The sequence below is a fragment of the Callospermophilus lateralis genome, chromosome 6 (genome assembly GCF_048772815.1).
Source record: "Callospermophilus lateralis isolate mCalLat2 chromosome 6, mCalLat2.hap1, whole genome shotgun sequence".
In the NCBI taxonomy this organism is placed as follows: Eukaryota; Metazoa; Chordata; class Mammalia; order Rodentia; family Sciuridae; genus Callospermophilus; species Callospermophilus lateralis.
The window spans coordinates 73,870,918-73,892,349 of NC_135310.1; the positions used below are offsets into that span (position 1 = coordinate 73,870,918).

At 36.9% G+C, this 21,432-nt stretch overlaps 1 protein-coding gene across 1 annotated transcript; it reads right to left on the minus strand.

Moving 5' to 3' along the window:
• Positions 1 to 278: 278 nt before the first annotated feature.
• Positions 279 to 20,374, minus strand: Pm20d2 (peptidase M20 domain containing 2). Its single transcript, XM_076859929.2, has 7 exons — positions 19,851 to 20,374; positions 17,608 to 17,756; positions 13,763 to 13,905; positions 11,801 to 11,955; positions 9,101 to 9,236; positions 5,209 to 5,316; positions 279 to 5,001 (listed from the first exon to the last, which is right to left on the minus strand). Exons 1-7 carry the CDS (start codon positions 20,298 to 20,300, stop codon positions 4,847 to 4,849), a joined length of 1,296 nt encoding a protein of 431 aa, XP_076716044.2. The 5' UTR covers positions 20,301 to 20,374; the 3' UTR covers positions 279 to 4,846.
• Between the last annotated feature and the right edge of the window lie 1,058 nt (positions 20,375 to 21,432).

Consider the following 21,432-nt stretch of genomic DNA (forward strand, 5'->3'; position numbering starts at 1 on the left):
TATAGGACATTTACCAAAAGACTTCTTTTTTTTTTTTTTTTTTAGAATTTTAATATTTATTTTTTAATTTTCGGTGGACACAACATCTTTGTATGTGGTGCTGAGGATCGAACCCTGGCTGCACGCATGCCAGGCGAGCGCGCTACTGCTTGAGCCACATCCCCAGCCCCACAAAAGACTTCTTAAGGTAAAAAGTTAGAACTGCACAAAAACTATCAGAAAGGTTTTAATATTTTTTTTTTACAGAATATATTATCAAACAAGACATTCGTTCCTTTTTTAAAAAAAAATTTTGCACATCAATTTCTTCTGTTCAAACAGATTGGGGAAACTCAGATATTTTAAAATATTTTAGAAACACTTTTTCAAAAAATTCCAAGACAATAGCTTTCAGTTGTTGCTTCAGCCCCAGTGTTGTTCAGATGAAGAAAGAATTAAGAAGTGAGAATTTGCCACCAACAGCAAGCTTTCTGAGCAGAGACTTTGTCTTATTCTTTCACCAAGTTCTTAGAAATAGGCACTCTTCAACAAATGTTTATTGAGCTCAAATGTCAAGATTACAAGCTAAAATATCAAAGAAAATAACTTTGTGGAAAATCAAAATGCTTTAAGTTCACATACATATTTATAAACATACAAAATGTTCTAGTTTATCCGAAATGCCCCAGCATTTCTGAGTGCTACAGAGAGAAGCAATGAAAAGAGGAAAATGTCCTGAGTAGTTCAAATAAGGAGAATTTGCAAGACTAAAAAGCAGCCCAAAATTTTACGAGACAAGCTAAATACTAACTGCATTCAATCTTATATAGCAACTTGGTAATTAATAAAACAGGTTGAATATCCCTCATCTGAAAACCCAAAATGATCCAAAATCCCAAGCTCTCTGAATGCCAACATTATACAAGTGAAAAATTTCACACTTGACTTCATGTGACAGGTTGCAGTCAAAATGCAGGCACACTAAAAATACTCTATAAAATTATCTTTGGCCCAAGTCTATAATATATATATGTGCAAACATGAAAAAATTCTGTGGTTAAACTTGGGTGGCATCCCCCAAGATATCTCATTATGGATATGTAATATTTCAAAATCCAAATAAACTCCCAAATCCAAAACACTTCTGGCTGGGTGTGGTGGCACACACCTGTAATCCCAGTGATTTAGGAGACAGAGGCAGGAAGATCACAAGTTCAAGGTCAACCTCTTCAATTTAGAGAAGCCTTAAGCAACTTAGCAAGACCTTGTCTCAAAATAAAAAATAAAAAATGCCTGAAAATGTGGCTCAGTGGCTAAGCATTTTTGGTACCAAACAAAAACAAAAAAACAAAATACCACTTCTGGCCCCCAAGCATTTCAGATAAGAGATATTCAGCCTATAACACATAATTGTTTTACAGGGTCCCATATTCAAGCCTGCTTAAAATTGTCATTATAGAAAAAACATCTTCAGTTTGTAATTATATTTAAACCATTAATTTACATTATATCTTTTAAAGCATACTAATTTAACACAGCCCAAAGTTGGTATTTGAGGAAAAAGTTTAAAGTGTAGGGTATGAGCATGAAAGATTATAAATGCATGCAATAAAAGACCTTTCCATAAAACAGACACCTCAAGAAACTAATTTTAGATCAGAAACTAATTCTTTAAAATCTTATAATTTTAAACTTTGCATTAAACCAGTGCAGCTTTTTTCAAAAATGAATCTCGTTTTCCTGTATCTGAAGCAAAGTAATATAAGGTATCTATTTCTACTCCAGATTGTACAAAAGATTGCTATGTTCACAAAATTAAAACATATTTTGTACCTATGATCTCTCCACAGAGCTATTTTAAACTTTAATGATTTCAAGCAAGGATGCAGTATTTTCTCATTCAAAAAGGACATAAGGCAGGAGAATCATGTTTAAGGGAAGCCTGAGCAAATTAGGATACCCCATTTGAAAATTAAAAAGGTATGGGGATGTAGTTCAGTGGTAGGGTGCCTCTGGGTTCAACCACCAGTATTCCAATCAAAACAAAACAAAAAGTACTGAATATTCCCAGGTAAACCACTATGCTAGATACTGTTAAGAATTTAAAAACAATCCAAGCACGGTGACACCTGTCTATAATCCTAAATATTCCAGTGGCTGAGGGAGGAGAATCACAAGTTCGAGGCCAGCCTCAGCAAGTTAGCAAGACTTGTCTCAAATTCAAAAAATAAAAAAGGATGAGGATGTGGCTTAGTGATTAAGTGGCCCTGGGATCAATCCTTGGTATATAAAAAGAGGGGGCAGGGGCTAGGGATATAGCTCAAAGGTAGAGTACCTCTGGGTTCAATTCCCAGTATCAAAATAAAATAAAATTTAAAATATGCACACACTAGCTTCAAATATATAGGCAGTGAAGGAAAACTATATATAATCACAGAATCTGTTAGTGATAATAAAATGTCATGAAACTAATGAACAAAAACTTGGTTATCTCCTTCTTCAAAAACAATATAAATATTCTAAATAAAAGAGTCTTGGGCTGGGGTTGTGACTCAGTGTAGAGCACTTGCCTAGCATGGGTGAGGCACTGGGTTCGATCCTCAGCATCACATAAAGATAAATAAATAAAGGTATTGTGTCCATCTACAACTACAAAATATTTTTTTTAAAAAATGAGTCTTCGGCTGAGGATGTGGCTCAAGCGGTAGCACGCTCGCCTGGCATACGTGCAGCCCGGGTTCGATCCTCAGTACCACATACAAAGATGTTTGTGTCTGCCGATAATTAAAAAATAAATATTAAAATTCTCTCTCTCTCTCTTCCTCTCACTCAGTCTTTTAAAAAAAATGAGTCTTATTTGCTAACCATCTAAGAATTAACATTCATCTTGTAAGAATAAAGAGGTAAAGCTAGGTGCTATGACACATGCCTCAAACCCAGCTACTTGGGAGGCTGAGGCAAGAGAACTAAAAGTTCAAGGTTAGTGAGTCCTGGTCTCAAAAAAAAAAAAAAAGAAAAAGGAGGAGGAGCTGAACAGAATCTTTTCTAAAAGGAACACTTTGTTTAGATATAATTTAACACTTCCCTCATTTTAAAATATTTAGAAATTTGATGTTGTAACACTTCCCTCTTTACATTTTAAAATATTTAGAAATTTGATGTTGTAAAAACCAACCAATGAAAATTTCAGTTAAGTAAAGGTTTATGAAAATACCTTTGAAGTGTGAGGGTTAAGAAAGAAATTATTTCTAATCACAGCATTAGAAGTCATTGCTAAAAGATATGGGGTTTCTTTATGAAGTTTTATTCCAGAAGATCCGACCATATGACCTAAGTCAAAGAGACAGATTTTATTTTACTGTTATATACAGCCAGGGCTGGCAACCTTTTTTGTAAAAGGCCAGACAGCAAAGATATTAGGTTTTGCAGGTCATATTATTTAGTCTCTGTTTTGTTTTGTTTAGCAACCCTTTAAAAAAATATAAACCCATTCTTGGCAGGCTTTAAAAAAAAGAAGGCAGCTATATGCCAAAGTCAGGCACATAATCCACAGACCCTTATACAGAAGAAAGGAAGTTTTCAACTACTAACTCTCCCAAACACAACCACCTCTCTTGCAATTTTAAATAATTTCAGATACAGCAGGAGTTAGGGGTTCAAAAGACTGTAAGTAGAAGATCTAACTTTTCAAAAAGTGAGTTGATAGTTCAGAGGGCCCAAGTGACTTGCGTATTATACCATAAAAGCCAAATGGACACTTTCTCTCCTTCCCCTTCCATTTCTGGAATGCTTGTTCAAAGCTGAGGACTTCCTTTAAAATAAAGTACATTGGAGATTTACTGCATTCACAGCTTAAAATATCTGTTTTACCAAATATTTTTTTCACACATTCTTTTTAGCATGTTCAAGAAATTCACACTAAAATAAGAATCATGGAAAACCTGTAATAATTTTTAAAAAATACTGGGCTAGCAGGAGGCTTAAGGAGGCTCAGAATTCAGTGCAGCCAGGTGGGGCAAGCTGGCTTCTAAGTGGGAGCCTGAGCAGGCTGCTGGCTGGAGGGGCAGTGCAGGATTCTGAACATTCTAGAGAGCAGAGTAGGTGCCAGCCAATGCTCCTCCCCGAGTTCTCCTAGAACACACAGGGCTACCATGCAAATGCCTTAAAGGAAGAGTCTGATGCTGACCATCCAACATTTACCTACCCTCTTACTGTCTTATTGAATTACCAATTACTTTAATGCCACTTCCCAGAGTTGATCATGTGTGAAAACTAGAACATTCTCATTTTTCTTCAAATGGTAAAACTAAAGTTATTCTTTGTATCTGAGTTTCTAGTTGTTACTCGTAAGCATTTCTAATTAAAAGCTACTTTTATTATAAATGAAGAGATTTTTTGAAGTAAAAACAGAAATATTTGAAGCAAACTTTACCTAAATTTAGACCATGAACTTTAAAACTACATTAAATAAGTTTACCACTCTGTACCACAAAACCATTTCGTGGGTGTCAATTCTGTATATAAGGTTTGAAACCTCTTGGACCTTTTAAAATATATAATATATAAATCTGTAAATTATTATACAGATTTTGTCAATATTATTTTGACACATCATGTACCATCCATCTTAAGCAGCAGTATCACCTACCAACTCCTGAAATATCACAATTCCATCAAGTACAGATTCACCCAAAAATTTCATTTTAGATATGAGTGAATATGTTTTCACCATACCCTGTTCTTACATATCAGGTAAGAAGAATTTGATTCCTTTAAGATTAAAAACAAGCATGTTCTCTTCATTAAAAAAGATTAAAGAAAAAAAATCATCACTTAATGATTCATAAACCACTCCTAAGTCTCCTTTTTATTCTACTGTATTTAAAAATTGTTCTTCCTGAAGTTTCAATTTAAAGTCCTCTCTGATTCTTTCCAGCAATTCTGGTTTAAAAATAACATCCAATGCAGTCATTGCTAGAGCCTTGGCTGTTCGCAAAGTGTAGAACTGAGCTTCTTGTGATCCTAAAGGACAGAGAAAATAAATTAAATTATTTCTACGTTTATTAAAAATCAACTTATTAATTCCTCAGGTTAAGTCCCAATCCCTAAGTTGCCTCTCCAACTACCCAACACGGAATCTATTTCTGAAATAACAAGCTAAACTAAATAGTTAGAAAGGCACTACTGATAGGAAAAGAGTGAGCACATGTGAAAACCTCAACAGCCTACCTGCAGCTTTAGTGTACTCTTCAGTATGATTCAAGGCGTTGGATCCAATGTAAAAATAGGGATGAATTCCAGGGACCACAAAAGAAACATTTCCAAAATCGGTAGATCCTTGGAATGCATAAAGAAAGATATATTTGGTTAAATACTTTGCATGATGAAATCGTAACCTGAACTTGGTTATGGTTCTCTGCCCTGTTAGACCTGGTGAAGTGAACACCCTGCAGAGTTGCCCACAGGCTCATGCTCTCACTGCCTCCCCTTTCACCTGCATCAGTCCCCACACAGCTGTCAGAAAGGTCTCCCAAGACCTACTCCCTCCCAACCCCAAGACTACTCTCACTTGACCTCCTAGCAGCCTCCACAGTGGGCTGCTCCCTTTCCTGCCTTCTGTGAACTATGAGGGTCCCTTCCTTTGTTTCCCGTGGAGGTTTAACTTCCTCTCTGCAACCATAAAACATTACTATTCAAGACTCAATTCCAGGCCCTTTCCTCTTATCCTGCCATATTCTTGCTCAAGATTGTGTTCATACATATCGCTTCAAATAACCACCAACTCTAACTTGGTCTTTTCTGAGCTCCATGCTTGTACATCCAATTGTTAACTGTTAACTCTTTTTTTTTTTTTTTAAGAGAGAGAGAGAGAGAATTTTTTTAATATTTATTTTTTAGTTTTCGGTGGACACAACATCTTTGCTTGTATGTGGTGCTGAGGATCGAACCCGGGCTGCACGCATGCCTGGTGAGCGCGCTACCGCTTAAGCCACATCCCCAGCCCAACTGTTAACTCTTCCTGGATGTCTTCAAGGTAGATCAAACACAGCCAAAGTGTTTGGCAATCTTTGCAGTCCCCTACCTGCCACTTCAAGACTTACCATGTGAGGGCAGGACTTCCAGGGAGGGCATCTCTGAACTCCGGCCCTCCTTCCTGAACACTTACCTGCATCTACTTTTCTCAACTACTCTTTGTGTGTGTGTGTGGGTGGGGGGTGCTGGGGATTGAACCCAGGGCCTTGTTCAACTATTTCTTTTAAAATCAAAATTCATAAGCTTCCTGTTCTTCAACCCTACCCATCAATACTATTTTCCAAATGCCTCAGAAGCCTAACACTTTTCCCTTCACCATCACCATCACCATCACCTGTCCCTAGTCTACATAATTACCACCTCTTGTTGGAAATGATATAACAGTCTCCTAATTGGTCTAGCAGCATCTAGTTTGCCAATATTTTTTCCATTTTTTAAAAATTTTTTCAATCTTAATATGGTCTGACTCCATTCACCTTCCAAACCCTGGTTTCAGACCACACTCCCACTGTTCCACCTCAGCCACTCTGGACACTATAGGACTTCTACACGTGCAGTCCCCTCTCCACCTGCTTTAAACATCATTTCTTCAGTGAACTCTTACTTTATCTCCCTGGTAAGGTCCTCTAGCAAAGGCTCTCACAGTATTGTATTATAATCCTCCATAAAATTTTCCAGGTTTCATTTTATTTTATTTTATTTTTTTGTACTGGGGATTGAACTTGGGGGCACTTGACCAATGAGTCACATTCCCAGCCCTATTTTGTATTTTATTTAGAGACAGGGTCTTACTGAGTTGCTTAGCACCTCACTTTTGCTGAGGCTGGCTTTGAACTCACGATCCTCCTGCCTCAGCCTCCAAAGCCACTGGGATTACAGGTGTGCGCAAAGGTACCTGGCTTCATTTTCCATTTATTGGCTTATTTGGTTAATGTCTCTCATAAACCACATTCTGAAACTCTCTAAGGCAAAAAGCAATATTTTAAATCACCATGCTTCTAGCCTCTCACTTGACTGACACTAACATCTGCTAAATATATCATAGTAAAAACAAAGCCTTCTGTTCACTCAATAGATATTTACTGAATGCTTATTATGTGTCAAAGACTGTTTCTGGCAAAGTTAGACTATACAAGAATGAGTGGTAAGAGAATGAAAGCAAAATATTTAACAGCAGTTCATGTTTATCTGGAATTACCATGTTCCAAATGTAATTCTAATGCTTCATTAACATTTGAAAAGTTCTTATTTTTACACAGGAAGAAATCAAAGTGTAGAGTCATGTATCCATAATCTCATAGCTACTAGTTATGTAGTAAAGGCAGACCAAGGCCAAGCTTTGGAGCTCTGGAAAAATGATTCACTGGAAAACATTCATTGAGCACATAGTAAAGTACCAGGAATGGCTCCAGACACTCAGGATACATGGTGATGGCACATCAGTGGACAAGATGGTCAAATGCCTGCTAAGTATTTTAATATCTTACTTGTGGAGCTAGATCCTAGAGCCTGCAAACCATATCCAAATTATAGCCATTTTATTCTACTGTTTGTCTATTATATAAAATCCAATCTGGATACCACAGGATCTCTGCACATGCTGTTTGTCTATTATATAAAATCCAATCTCTGGGTAGATCTGACCATGCATCTTCCCTCCCACAGCTAGGCTGCATAAACATGCCAGCATAAAAGTACAGGAACATGAAGGTAGCCTTGACAATAAATTCATGGTCTCAATATTGAGCTGAGTTCTTGATGCTGTTCACACACAACTGATGCCTGGCCAACTCCTGTCAGTGGCAATTCTTTCAGTGCTCCAGCTGCCACTTCAAGGCTTACCATGTGAAGGCAGAACCTCTTAGGGAGGGCATCTCTGAATTCCTGCCCTTCTTCCTGAACACTTACCTGCATCTACTTCTCTCAGCTATTTCTTTTAAAAACCTTTTCTATGTTTTCATCCACTCTGCTTTCCTTTAAAGCTAACTTTCTTGAAAAAAGAAGAATGTTCCTTTGCTATCTCTACTGTCTCACCAGTCAATGCAGTGGGTAAAGAAGTGAGATCTAGCATCTGGTCTCACCAGCCACCCATTATTTTCTTCCAAACAATCCACAAATTTCTAATTGCTGGTGCAATGAATACTAGACCATACTTACCTTATTCAACCTCTATAAGCACCTGACATGATTTATTCCTCCTTCCCTTCTAGAAGTTCTCTACTCCTTTGGCTACCATGACCTCACTCTCTCCTGATTATCTTCTCTGAGCATGTTGTCTCTTTCTCCATCAAGGAGACAATGTGTCCTTGCTTATCTCTTAAAAGCTGTTGACCCCAGTGTTCCATCTTCGGGCATCTTCTCCCTCTTCATACTTGGGCAATCTTACTAACAACAACCTCCCTAAATCTCCTACCTGGACAACTTTTGTGGTTCCAGATTCAATAGACTTCTGAATAGCTCCACTTTAGAATTTCTACACTTTCTCTTGAACTTCTTCTCATAAATGATATCAGTACTCCATTTTTATTATGATGTATTTTTGGTTCTACTTCACAATATCTATTTTTCTATCTTAGGAGGTACATCTGTAACTTGCAGGTCTCTTTAGTAATAATATTCTTTAAAAAGAAAAAATCTAAAATAGTCCAAATATTTTTAATATATTAATTATGCTATTTAATGCATGCATATATATTTTAAATCCTAACAGCTGTCTGTGACTCTTCAGAATGTGAAAATGCCCCAAATAACTAAATACTTTATAACTTGCTCATTATAATAACTGAGAATAAATTAAAATTATATATCCCATTTTAATAGCTTATTCAAAAATTAGAACTAAGGAAACTGAAACACTAGAAATATTCAGAAAACAGATCAAAAACTAGGTTGGCTACTTATAAAAACAAGTCTGCTAACTTGACAGTCTATACTCACTGAAGAATCCATTAGTTTCCCCCCAACCATTAAGTTTGTGAAAATGTCATCAAAAACATCAGCAGTACTTCCTTACCTCCAAAACCATTTAATTGAAGATGGCATTACTCATCCTCAGGTAGCTCGAAATACAATAAAAGAACTTAATTACCTGAAGTGTCATTCAGCATTGTATCTTCTGAAATGAACTCCATTCCCAGCTTTTCTCCATTCTCCATGTAAGCTTTCCATAGGCTCTTGTTGGGTAGAACATTGTAATAATCATGTGCTCCACCTTTAATTTCTACCTAATAAAAAAAAATTACAGAACAAATTTTGAAATTTAAAAAAATGCAAATTCTCTAATTTTCAATCCAGTGAGGGTTCTCTCTAACAGGAACAGATTTGTTGTTTTTGGCCAGGGATGGGGGGGTGTACTGGGGATTGAACCCAGAGGTGCTTAACCACCAAGCTACAACCCCAGCCAGTTTTTATATTTTATTTTGAGATAGAGCCTCGCTAAATTGCTGAGCCTGGCTTTGAACTTGCAATCCTCCTGCTTCAGCTTTCCAAGCCACCGGGATTTCAGGCATGTGTTTCCATGCCCAGCCAAGAGGGGGCACTTAAAAAAAAATGTATCTTATAATGAAAGTTTTTAAGATCCTATCTCCCTAATGTTTCAAATGATCTAAACCACATAATGTCACCAAGCTCTAAACTAGCCAGCAAGTGTCAATTTCAGTCACCTGAAGAAGGTGTAGGGAGAGCCAGAAATTACTCTTTTAACTAGCATCCCCAAGTAATTCTGATGCAGGTGGCCAAAAAAACCACAGTCTGAAGATTACCACTCTAGTTTCAGTTTCCAAAAGAAAAAAAAATTGAGCTTCACTAACATTCAACATACAAAATGACACTGATACCCCTGCCTGGTCCGAAAGGTACCCTGCAAGAAATACCAAAGTTTCACAAAGAGAAGGGGGTTGACAGTGGTTCTCATTCATTAATTTAAGTGTATGAAGATACAGTGTATGTTAAGTGTACTAATAGTAATGTGGATAGCAAGTGTCTGAGGCAAGAAATCACTGGCCTGGGGTGTGTATGTGCCCTGTTAAGTGGATTTATAGATTCAGGACTAACTCAAATCGGCAATTCCCTTGGACTAAATATAATATCAAAAATGATAGCAAATGCCAATCATGAAATAGCAGAGATCACATTTCTTCTCTTCTTAGTAACATCTAAGGTAGAAACAATGACAATTTAGTCACATCTTTCAAGTCAGTCAAAATATAAGAAATTATTAAAACATCACTTACATAGATTTAAATACTATAACAATAAACTTTACTAAGGGAATATTGTACACTTTGAGAGATAGGCTAATGGCAAGAGTTCACATATGTATTTTATAAACAAATATTTAAATATTTATAGGTAAGTAAGGGAATAAAAGCTTAGTTTGTACTGCCCTAAGCTATGGATGCTTTACAATTATATACTAATTCTATACCTGCTGTCTGTAATGGCATATGAGGCTATGTACTTGCTCTTACAATTGTCCATGTATTTATTTATCTATTCACAACAACACAACATGAGCTTTTACAGAATTCTTCCCTTTGTTGATCACATTTCCCATCTTTGCGCTCTCACTCTCTGTCCTTCACATACCTGAAAGTATGATCATCCTTAAAAGCTCCATTCCGATCTATAGTCTTCCATAAAATCTTCCTTTTAACATCCCCAGGCCAGTGATTTCCTGTCTCAGATTCTTCCTGACACTTACTATCCACATTACTATTAATACACTTAACATACACTATCTGAGAATTACTGCTACCATGAAACACTGCTACCATGTGAACAAATCACACATCACTAGACTACGGAGGACAGAAAAAATGTTAATACATGTGAAGGTTATGCTCTTACCTGTTCACAAACACTATTTCATTTATCTCTCAAAAGAACTGTAAGACTGTGACATTATCCCTATTTTCAAGTGAGAAAATGGAGACTCAGAGATACAAATAATGTTTCGAGGCTGAGCAGCACAAGTCAAGATCTTGTCTCTCCAACTAGACTATGTGCAAAATTCTTACTTTATATAATCCTAAAACTCACCCCACTTTATACCATACATGACTGATACTTAAATGCAAATCAGCAAATTCTCTTGACTAACTTCTGTGTTTAACTTCCATTCCAGCCATCTATGAGTATTTATATCACTATTTTAACAAAAACAGCTTTTGCAGATTTTGACATTAAGTTCCATTTACTGTAAGCACTTCTAAAAGCATAACTGCCAACAACGAAGGTTGTAACTTGCCAAAAGGCAGGGATTCTAGAGCAGCAATATCCAAATTACTCTATAAGATGATGTGTAAGCCAGGAGTGGTGGCACATGCCTGTAATCCCAATGGCTGGGGAAGCTGAGGCAGGAGGATCACAAGTTCAAAGCCAGCCTCAGTAAAAAGCAAGGCGCTAAGCAACTCAGTGAGAACCTGTCTCTAATAAAAATACAAAACAGGACTGGGGATGTGACTCAGTGGTTAAGTACCCCTGAGTTCAATCCCCGGTACCAAAAAAAAAAAAAAAAAAAAAAAAAAGATGTGTAGTCTTCCCTTTTCAGACACTGAGTAAAATACATAAGAATTAAAGGCTTTCATATTAATTATTAAACCAACTCACTTTACAAATTCCAGACATCACCAGTGAGTACAGGCCCTGGGTTCTATCCCCAGCACCAAAATATTACCACCACCAAATGAGAAGGAGGCAAGCAAGTTAGGTTTCAATCTAATTTAACATAAACAGCCCAAGTCCACATATATACCTCTGATTATAATTAACTCTTAAAAGTTCTTACTGTGCACCCTGTAGCCAAAGCTGCAGATCTGAAGCAATCTTCTGCCTTTTTGGTCAAAACTTGAAGTTCTTTCAATGAGGGTGCACGGAAGTAATAAATTAATTCAGAGTAAGAGGGAATGATATTTGGTTTTACACCACCATTTTTTATTATACCTATAAAAAGAATCAAATTACTGAAATTAAGCCTGTGATCATTACTTTAAGGTTAAATATAATCCATAAGTTTTTTAGACAATATGTACATAAAGAAAAATAATCTAAACCTATTTACTTCACTGATATACCAAAATCAAACATTTTAACAGTTATACAACATAAGTTTCTATTGAGAGAGTGATATTTCCTAGCTAAGAGGGAAAAAATTGCTTATAAGTACTTTATTCTAAGGAATCTATATAACATTAGGAAATTATGATTCAGGGCTGAGGGTATACTCATTGATAGAGCACTAGCTTAACATAAGCAAGGCCCTGAGTTCCATCCCCAGCACCTCAGAAAGAAATTATAATTTAGATTATTTTAAAAAATTTAAAAATGTATAACTATAAAAAATGTGGTAATATCATAAGCTATCTGGGAAATTTTTTCATTATTTTACTACAGTTGTACTGTTTGATAAAATTTTGACATTAAAAAAAAAAAAACAATGTTTGAGGTTCTATAATTACCCTCATACTTCAAGAATTCCATAAATACTCTAAATGGTATTTAGCTCTGGGAAAATAATTTTCATACCAAAAAGAAATAATTCAGGTCAGGATCCTAAGTACTATAAACTGTCAAAACAAATACATTTGGAACTACACAGAATGAAGATTTATCCAAAGTAATAACAAAATAGATACGCAAAGTCTAATTCTATATGACCTACTTAAAAATGTCATTCTTTTTTTTATTTTTTAAATTTATATATGACAGTGGAATGCATTGTAATTCTTATTACACATATAGAGCACAATTTCTCATATCTCTGGTTGTATACAAAGTATATTCACACCAATTCCTGTCTTTATACATGTACTTTGGATAATAATGTCCAGCACATTCCATCATCTTAAAAATATATTTCTAGGGGCTGAGGTTGTGGCTCAGTGGTAGAGCACTCATCTAGCATGTGTGAGGCCCTGGGTTCAATCCCCAGCACCACATAAAAATAAATAAAATAAAGGTATTGTGTCCAACTACAACTAAAAAATAAATTTTAAAAAATATATATTTCTATTATTTAAAAATTCCTATTTTTTTTCCTTTTAAAGAAAATAAGGCAGGAAATTGACAAAAGTGCAATTACTAACTGATTTCAGCCTATAGCAAAATTAATAGGTAAAAAAATAGATATTAAACTATAACAAAATATGTACCTTTAAGACAGTATACTTTATTACTGTATTTATATTATGGTGATACACATAATTTTAAAAGATGCTCTTCATGGGGCCGGGCTGTGGCTCAGTGATAGAGTGCTTGCCTAGCATGTGTAAGGCACTGGGTTCAATTCTCAGCGCCACATTTAAATAAATGAATAAAATAAAGGTCCATCAACATCTTAAAAAAAAAGATGTTCTTCAGGATGTAACAACCTTTATTAAAATCCAGTAATTGTTACACCTTTTTAAATTTGAGGAATGGACAAAATGTTGTTAACATTAATAGACAATGGGATAACCAGAAAATCAAGTTCTTACTTTCAAATACTGACAGAAAAAAAAAGTTCCCCACATAAAACTTCAGCTCTATTGCTCAAAGATGGCCATTCCATTTATGTACAATAGTTGTAAATATCTTCCTATCCACATATAAATATCCTAGTACCCTGTCACATGAATTCTGAAAATGTTCAAAATTTTAGAATTTTCATAAAGTACATAACTATGTTTCCAATTTTTTAAAAAATCAAATATTAATTATATTTCACTGAAATATATTAAGCACCATTATACAAAATATATGACAGTAATACCATGAACTCTCCAGGTTGGTTTCATTTGCTGTCTTAACACAGACAAATTGTTGTAGGCAAGAACAGCAGCATCTAAGGCATTGACTCCTTCCCAGGGGTAAGCAGCAGCATGAGATGCTTTTCCATAGTATTTCACAGTCACACTAGGAAATAAAAAAATAATTGAAAGGGCTGGGGCTGGGGCTGAGTGATACAGCACTTGCCTAGCATGCATGAGGCTCTGGGTGGGATCCTTAGCACCATGTAAAAATAAAATAAAGGTATTGTGTTCATCTACAACTAAAAAAAAAAAAAAATCATTGAAAATTACTCCCTCCAGTATCACTAAAGAAAAAAAATGCAGGTAGTTAGAACTACCAAACTATTATTCAAAATTAATTCACATTGCTGAAATTTTTGCTTGCAAATTATTTGCAGTAAAAGCACTACATTTACTTGCATTAGTTACAACTTATTATTATGTGACATAGTACTTAACTCAAAGAAAGCATTCTAAATAGAGAAAGAAAATGTTGCTCAACCAACCTCCTACAGATTAAATTTGTACACAATTCAACTTGAACACATATGCAATACTGTATTACATGATGCGATTATAAAATAGGAGTTCTTGCATCCTTTTACACTGTATGATGATAGCTCTCTATCAAAAGTCTGCAAAAACTCAGATAAGGGCTGGGAAATAGCTCAGTTGGTAGAGTGCTTATTTTGCATGCACAAGGCCCTGGGTTCAATCCCAGCACCCAGCACCAGAAAAACAAACAACAAAAAAAAAAAAAAAAAAAAAAAAAAACCCAAAAAACTCAGATAATTCTTTATTAGAAAGTAACATTTGAAATAGGTTAAGATAATCTTTGAAAATCACTTTATACTCACAATTTTATCATAAGATACCCTAGCAATATTTTAATGTTTCCAAATACTTTAGGTGGCTAACATTTTATTTAACTTGTTTCCAGCACTGGGGATGAAACCTGGGCTATATCCCCATACTTCATTAATGTTTTAAAATTCTATAAATTATCATTACTTCACTCCATGGTTTTCATATTCTCAGATTGTGAATTAAATACTTATAACTTTATAACTAAATAATAGTGTAACTAAGTGATTGACTTACTTAGTTAACACTTTTTAAACCTAATTAACTAGTATTGTTCACATTTAGACTAAAAAACCATTCTGGACATTCAGGAGTTCTTAGAATGCTATCAATTCTTATGTCAATCCTCACATTCTGTTAGCAGAATGAAGATAAGTAAAAACATTCAAACACATTTATAAGATTGTAAGATACTTATTTCCTTGACATATATCTTTTCACCATCACCTTGAAACTAGAGTATAAAATGGAAAAGGAAGTCCTTTATGAAAATGGCTCTAGTACCATTTCTTTTTTTTTTCAGTTGTTGACTGATCTTTATATATTTATTTATATGAGGTGCTGAGAATCGAACCCAGTGCCTCACATTTGCCAGGCAAGCGCTCTTCCATTGAGCGCTTAAATATACAATTAAAGAACAATTAGCTACAGGAAAAGAAATATTAAAAGTTATTTTATATCAGCATTAATATTTTGGCCTTTAAAAACATACTTCAAGCAAAATAATATGAAATTATTTTCAAAACAAACTATTTGATTTTTTTTTTTAAAGAGAGAGTGAGAGAGGAGAGAGAGAGAGAGAGAATTTTTTAATATTTATTTCCTAGTTATTGGCAGACACAACATCTTTGTTTGTACGTGGTGCTGAGAATCGAACCCAGGCCACACGCATGCCAGGCAAGCGCGCTACCACTTGAGCCACATCCCCAGCCCTTGATCTTGTTTTAACAAAACAAGGGCCTATGATGGTGGCACTTGCCTCTGGTGCCAGCTATTGGAGGTTGAAGCATGAGGATCAAGAGTTCAAGGCCAGCCTGGGCAACACAGAAAGACCCATTTCAAAAAAAAAAAAAAAAAGAAAAATTTAAATTAAAAAATAGGGCCCAAAAAATGTGTGTGTGTGTGTGTGTGTGTGTGTTTGTTTGTTTATTTATTTATTTATTTATTTATTGGTAATAGGGATTGAATCCAGGGGTGCTTAACCACTTAGCCACATCCCCACCTTTTTTTTTTTTTCTTTCTTACTTGAGACAGAGTTTCACTAAGTTACTTAGGGCCTAAATTGCTGCATCTGACTTTGAACTCACAATCTTCCTGCCTCAGCCTCCTGAGTCACTGGGATTACACACATGTGCCACTGCAACTAGCTAGAACAATATATTGAATGGCTGGGCATAGTGATACATGCCTGTAATCTCAGAGACTCAGGAGGTTGAGGTAAGAGGACTGTAAATTCAAGGCCAGCCTTAGCAACATGGGAAGTCTCTGTCTCAAAAAATAAAAAAAGAGCTGGGGATGTTTCTCAGTTTTAGAGGGCCCCTGATTTCAACCCTGAGTACCTCAATAAAACAAAATAAAATGTGTGTATGTGTGTGTGTTAAGATGAATTCCTCAGAGAGAGAAAAAAAACAACAACCTTCCTTCAATATTTAATTTATACATGTACCTATGCATGTCCTATAAACCTACGCATGTGCTATAAATACACCTCTAAAGAGGGGACTGGAGGGTTAGTGCTGTAGCTGCACGGTAGAGTGCTTGCCTAGCATGTGTAAGGACCTGGGTTCCATCCTCAGCACTGGAGAAAACAACAACAGCAAAGAAGGGACTGGATATGGGAAAGGTGGCCAATAGGAAAAACTTGCTTTATCTTATTCATTATTAGAAATTTAAAGAGATAAATTAATAACTTTCTTTAAATTCTTCATCTTGTTCCTCTTTTGTGGAAATCTTAAAAAGATGACCCACGAAAAAACAAAGAAGCCAAACACTGAAACAGGCCTGGGGCCAAGTAGGCTGACTAATAAAACCATCTCTTACAAATCTTTTCAGTTGCAAAGGCAACTCCTTATCAAAGAATACACGCTTTCCAGAAATCAGATTCCTCTCAGAGTTCAAAACAGAACACAAATGTCACCATGTTCTGTTTGCTACTCCTATGTTTTTTAGGCACTATTTTAGCAGCCCTATTATGAATACTATAATAAATCTCAATTAGAAGAGTCTTGCCAAATGTCACTCAATGTTAATCAAGACATCACATTATCTTTCAATACACTTTTTGTTTTGTTTTGGAGTCTTACCAAATGTCATTCAATGCAAGTTAAGACATCACATTATCTTACAATATACTTTTGTTGGGTGTGTGATGGGGGGGTTGCTGGGGATTAAACCCAGGGCATTGTGCATAGGAGGCAAGCACTCTATCCCCAGCCCTTACAATACACTTTTTGTTTTGTTGTTCTATTTTTAGATGGGGTTTCAATACACTGCCCATTCTGGTCTCCTAATTCATACAGGATCAAGCACTCCTCACGCATGCCTTAGTCTTCCAAGTAACTGCAGCTATAGGCACACACCACTGCATCTGACTCAATTTACTGGGTTTTTTTGTTTTGTTTTTAATTGGAGCATTATAATTATACATAGTAGTGGGATTCATTATACCATATTCATACATGCACATATCAATTTACTTTTTTTTAAGAGAGGGAGAGAGAATTTTTTTTAATATTTAGTTTTCAGTTTTCGGCGGACACAACATCCTTGTTTGTATGTGGTGCCAAGGATCGAACCCGGGCCGCACGCATGCCAGGCAAGCACGCCACCACTTGAGCCACATCCCCAGCCCCTCAATTTACTTTTTAAATGAAAAAAAAATTTGGAGTGTTGGGCCCTTAGACATAAAAGAATTCTATATCAGTTATCCTCTAAGAAGTTTATCTGCAACTTGATTACTTACTCATGTTCGGCCACATCGGGTAGATAAGCAGCATTTTCTTGGGATGGATGGGCCATGAAAACAACATCAAGGTTTTTAAAAGCTCCTGCTTCAATTAGATCAATTTTGCCTCCACCATCTTCTTCTGCAGGGGTTCCCAGGACACTTATCTAGAGGGAAATACCTATTTCAGAGCAAAACAACAACAAAAAGTCCTAGTAGGAAAATATCAAACAGGTTCCCTCAAACATGTACTCACAATCTATATTAAGGTTCTTAAACTATGGAGACAGAGGATTTATGCAGTGGGCATAAAATATATGGTGCTAAATTAATCACAAAATTTAATTTATATTATTATACTAATTTGAAGTAATGTATGTACCAGGGACACTATAAGAAACTTTCCCAATATTTATTAATAGTTATTTGTAATAACTCAAATTTGTATAACTAATGGCAAATATGAAAAAGGTTGAATACTACATACCTAGTTCCTCAAAATTTGCAAGGACTTATTTATTAAAGCTTCTTCATGACTTAGACGTTTAATAAAAGTATAGAGCTATTCACCAGCATTTTACTGGTAAGGAATTTTTCAAGTGACTTGTTAGTCATCCTCACAAGAACCCTGTGAGGTAGATGAGTAACCGGCATCATCATTTTGGGGAGGGTGGTTTTGAAAGTGTCTTGCCCCAGGTCAAAGAGCAAATCTTCAGGCACAGCTAAATTACCTTAGATGCCCTAACCTACTGGCCTGAACTATTCCTTAATAAGCTACCTACTTAAAAAGTCTTAACTCATTAATCCCTTATGAAGAGCATTAAACAAATCTTAATACCATGGTAAGAAATGGCCAACTACTACACAAACTTACTAATCAACCAAGCAGATTTACTGATCACCAAACACCTAATTAAACAAAAGAAAACTTTACAGAATAAACATTTTACTTTGAAACTTAAGCTTAACTTCTTCAATTTTAAAAAGCAAAGGAAAATTATCTATAAACAACTCATATACTTTCAAGGTCATGTCTTTGAACACAATGGAACAACCTGGAAAAAAAATTCTTGGCTTGCAAAGAGAATCAGCTCAAATTCCATTTTCAGATAAGACAGATAACCTTGCTAAACTGAGAACAGATAACCTTGCTAAGACAGATAACCTTGCTAAACTGAGAACAGATAACCTCGCTAAAACTGAGAACAATCATTTGGAATGAGAAGTTGGTACATTTCTCAAAGTCCAGTTTTCTTTAGAAACCATAAAGTGTCCACACTCTTAAACTAGCTGCTCTTTATTCTTAACTCTAGACTTATAAAATCCATGGTCTATTGCTGACAGCTCCGAGTCTTTCATAAACCTGGTTAAAACTAAATCTCTCCAATGTTTTATGCAATGACAAAGGATATTCCCTCTTCCCAACAAAACAAAAAAGTTAATCTAAGGCAAAAACCAGCCCCCAGCGGCTGAAAATAGAAGGTAGCTAAAGAGAAAGCCTAGAGAGATCGAACTGTTAGGACAAAAGAGAAAGGTTACTGACATTGGGGGGAAATGGGCTAAATAATATTAAAACATTTGTCTTCCCTTTAACCTGAGTGATGATGATTGAATCTTAGCTCACAGAAAGAAGAATAATATAACATCTGGAAAAACAGAATAACACAAGATTAAACTTGCCTAAGACAAACATAAACAACATTTCCTGTTTAAGGAATTGGTATATTTCTTAAAATTGTGAAATAAAAATTAAGACTTAAGGATGAACTTATCTTTGTACTAAATGTTCATTTGTTTTTCCATTATTAGTATAATTCTAGAAGTTAGAGGATTCTAATGGCTGAAAATTTCCTATTCAAATACCAAGCAAATCATAACGTCTCTCTCTCTCTCTCCCTCCCCCCCCCTCTCTCTCTCTATATATATATAGGTTTTCCTACAAAAATTACTTTCTCCTGAAGTAATTGGAGGAATTACTTGTCAGCAAATTGCAGTTGCCTCTCAGTCACCAAAAATAACCCGTAACAAAAACCAGGCTTGGTTCTCAATTCTTTCCAAGAGAAGAATCTCCTGAGTTGTTTATACCTACAAAAGTGGAAATAAAAAGTCTGCAGAAGGTCGCTAGTCGGCAACACGTTTAGTCCTGATTTTCTTTCGGGGATTCTTTTCTGCCTTTTGCCAAAGGGATGGCCACACGTCGAGCGCACTCCCTACACCGGCCCAGGGACTAAGGTGCAAGGGATGTACCGGCCCCACCTCACCTTCACCGACGGAGGAGGCCCAGGGAGGCTCTCTAGGGCCCCCCTCAATCCCAGAGCGGCCGCCGCCCCAACCTCGGCTATGAGGTTGTGACCGCAGGCGTGGCCGATGCCGGGCAGCGCGTCGTACTCGCAGAGGAAGCCCAAGTGCAGCGCGCACCGCGTGGCGCTCCGTGTCTCCCATTCCGCGCGAAAGGCGGTCGGCAGCTGATAGTGCGGCTGCACCACCCAGGAGGCGGCTGGCGGCTCCTCCTCGAAGAAGCCCGTCAGCACACGGTGGGCACGGTGTTCCTCGTAGGCCAGCTCAGGCTCGCTCCAGATGGCTTGGCTCAGGGCCCCCAGCCGCTCAGCCGCCTCGTCGATGCGCTCCGCCGCGCGCAGTTTCAGCAGCTCCAGTTCTGAGAAGCCATCGCACGCAACCCCGACCGTCGGCCGCTCCCCTTCGGGTTTCATCGTGCCCAGGTCCCGCAACCCTTCAGGACTCGCGGCCCGCTCGCTCAACCGCACGGAGCTCCCCGCCGCACTTGCTCACTGGAACCCCCGCCGCGCGCGCAGAGTACAGCACAGCTCTCGGCCCCGCCCTCCGCGCCCTGACAGGTGCTCCACCCCGCGGAGGGGGTGGCTGTGAAGAAGGCGGGGCCCGGGAATCCGCCGTCTTACTGGCTGTCTGGGAGGTTGATTTACACTCCAAAACTCATTCTTACTTTTCCGTCTTATTTTCCATAGCCTCCAAAAGAGTACGTTCTTTTGGTTAATAGCCATCATCAGAGGCGGGCAAGCTGGAGATACTCATCTTAAAAACGCCACTCTCTTTTCTAAATAAGTGATACAAGATTTTTAGTTTTTAAAAGATGACGTCAGTATAAATGCTGTATAAAGAACACAGTCCTCAAGACGACACATTTCAGTTCTCGGTGCTGCCCCCTCTTTCTTCTCCTTGAGGCTGTATTGTCTAAAAGTTGCGACTGCTTTAAATAATTTTCTGGTTAGAACAAAATTATAAAGCCACCTGGATTACATAGAAAGTTCTTGATGTGTATTAGCTATCATACTATAGTTCATTTGAACAGAATAGAAATCAGAATTTAAAATAGATTTAAGCCCAGGAGCAGTGGCACAGTAATCCCAGCGACTGGGGAGGCTGAAGCAGGAGAATTGCAAGTTCAAAGCCAGCCTCATCAATTTAGGAAGGCCCTGCCTCTTGATAAAATATTTTAAAGGGGGTGGGGGTGGGGCTGTAGCTCAGTGGTAGAGCGCCTGCCTTGCATGTATGAGGCACTGGGTTTGGTCCTCGGCGCCACATAAAAATAAATAAATAAAGATATTTTGTCCATCTACAACTAAAAAAGTTTAAGAAAAAAAAATTTAAGAAGGGTTGGGGATGTGGCTCAGTGGTTAACCCTCCTGGGTTCAATCCTTGGTACCTGCCCCCCACTAAAAATGGATTTAGAAAACACAATTAAACAAAATATTTATGGTAAAAATATTCATGCTACTTTATTGATTTGGACAGTTGCTTTGAGTTTGTTGATTTGGACAGTAACATCTTTGAAAGGGAACATATGACTAGTTTCATTTACAATTT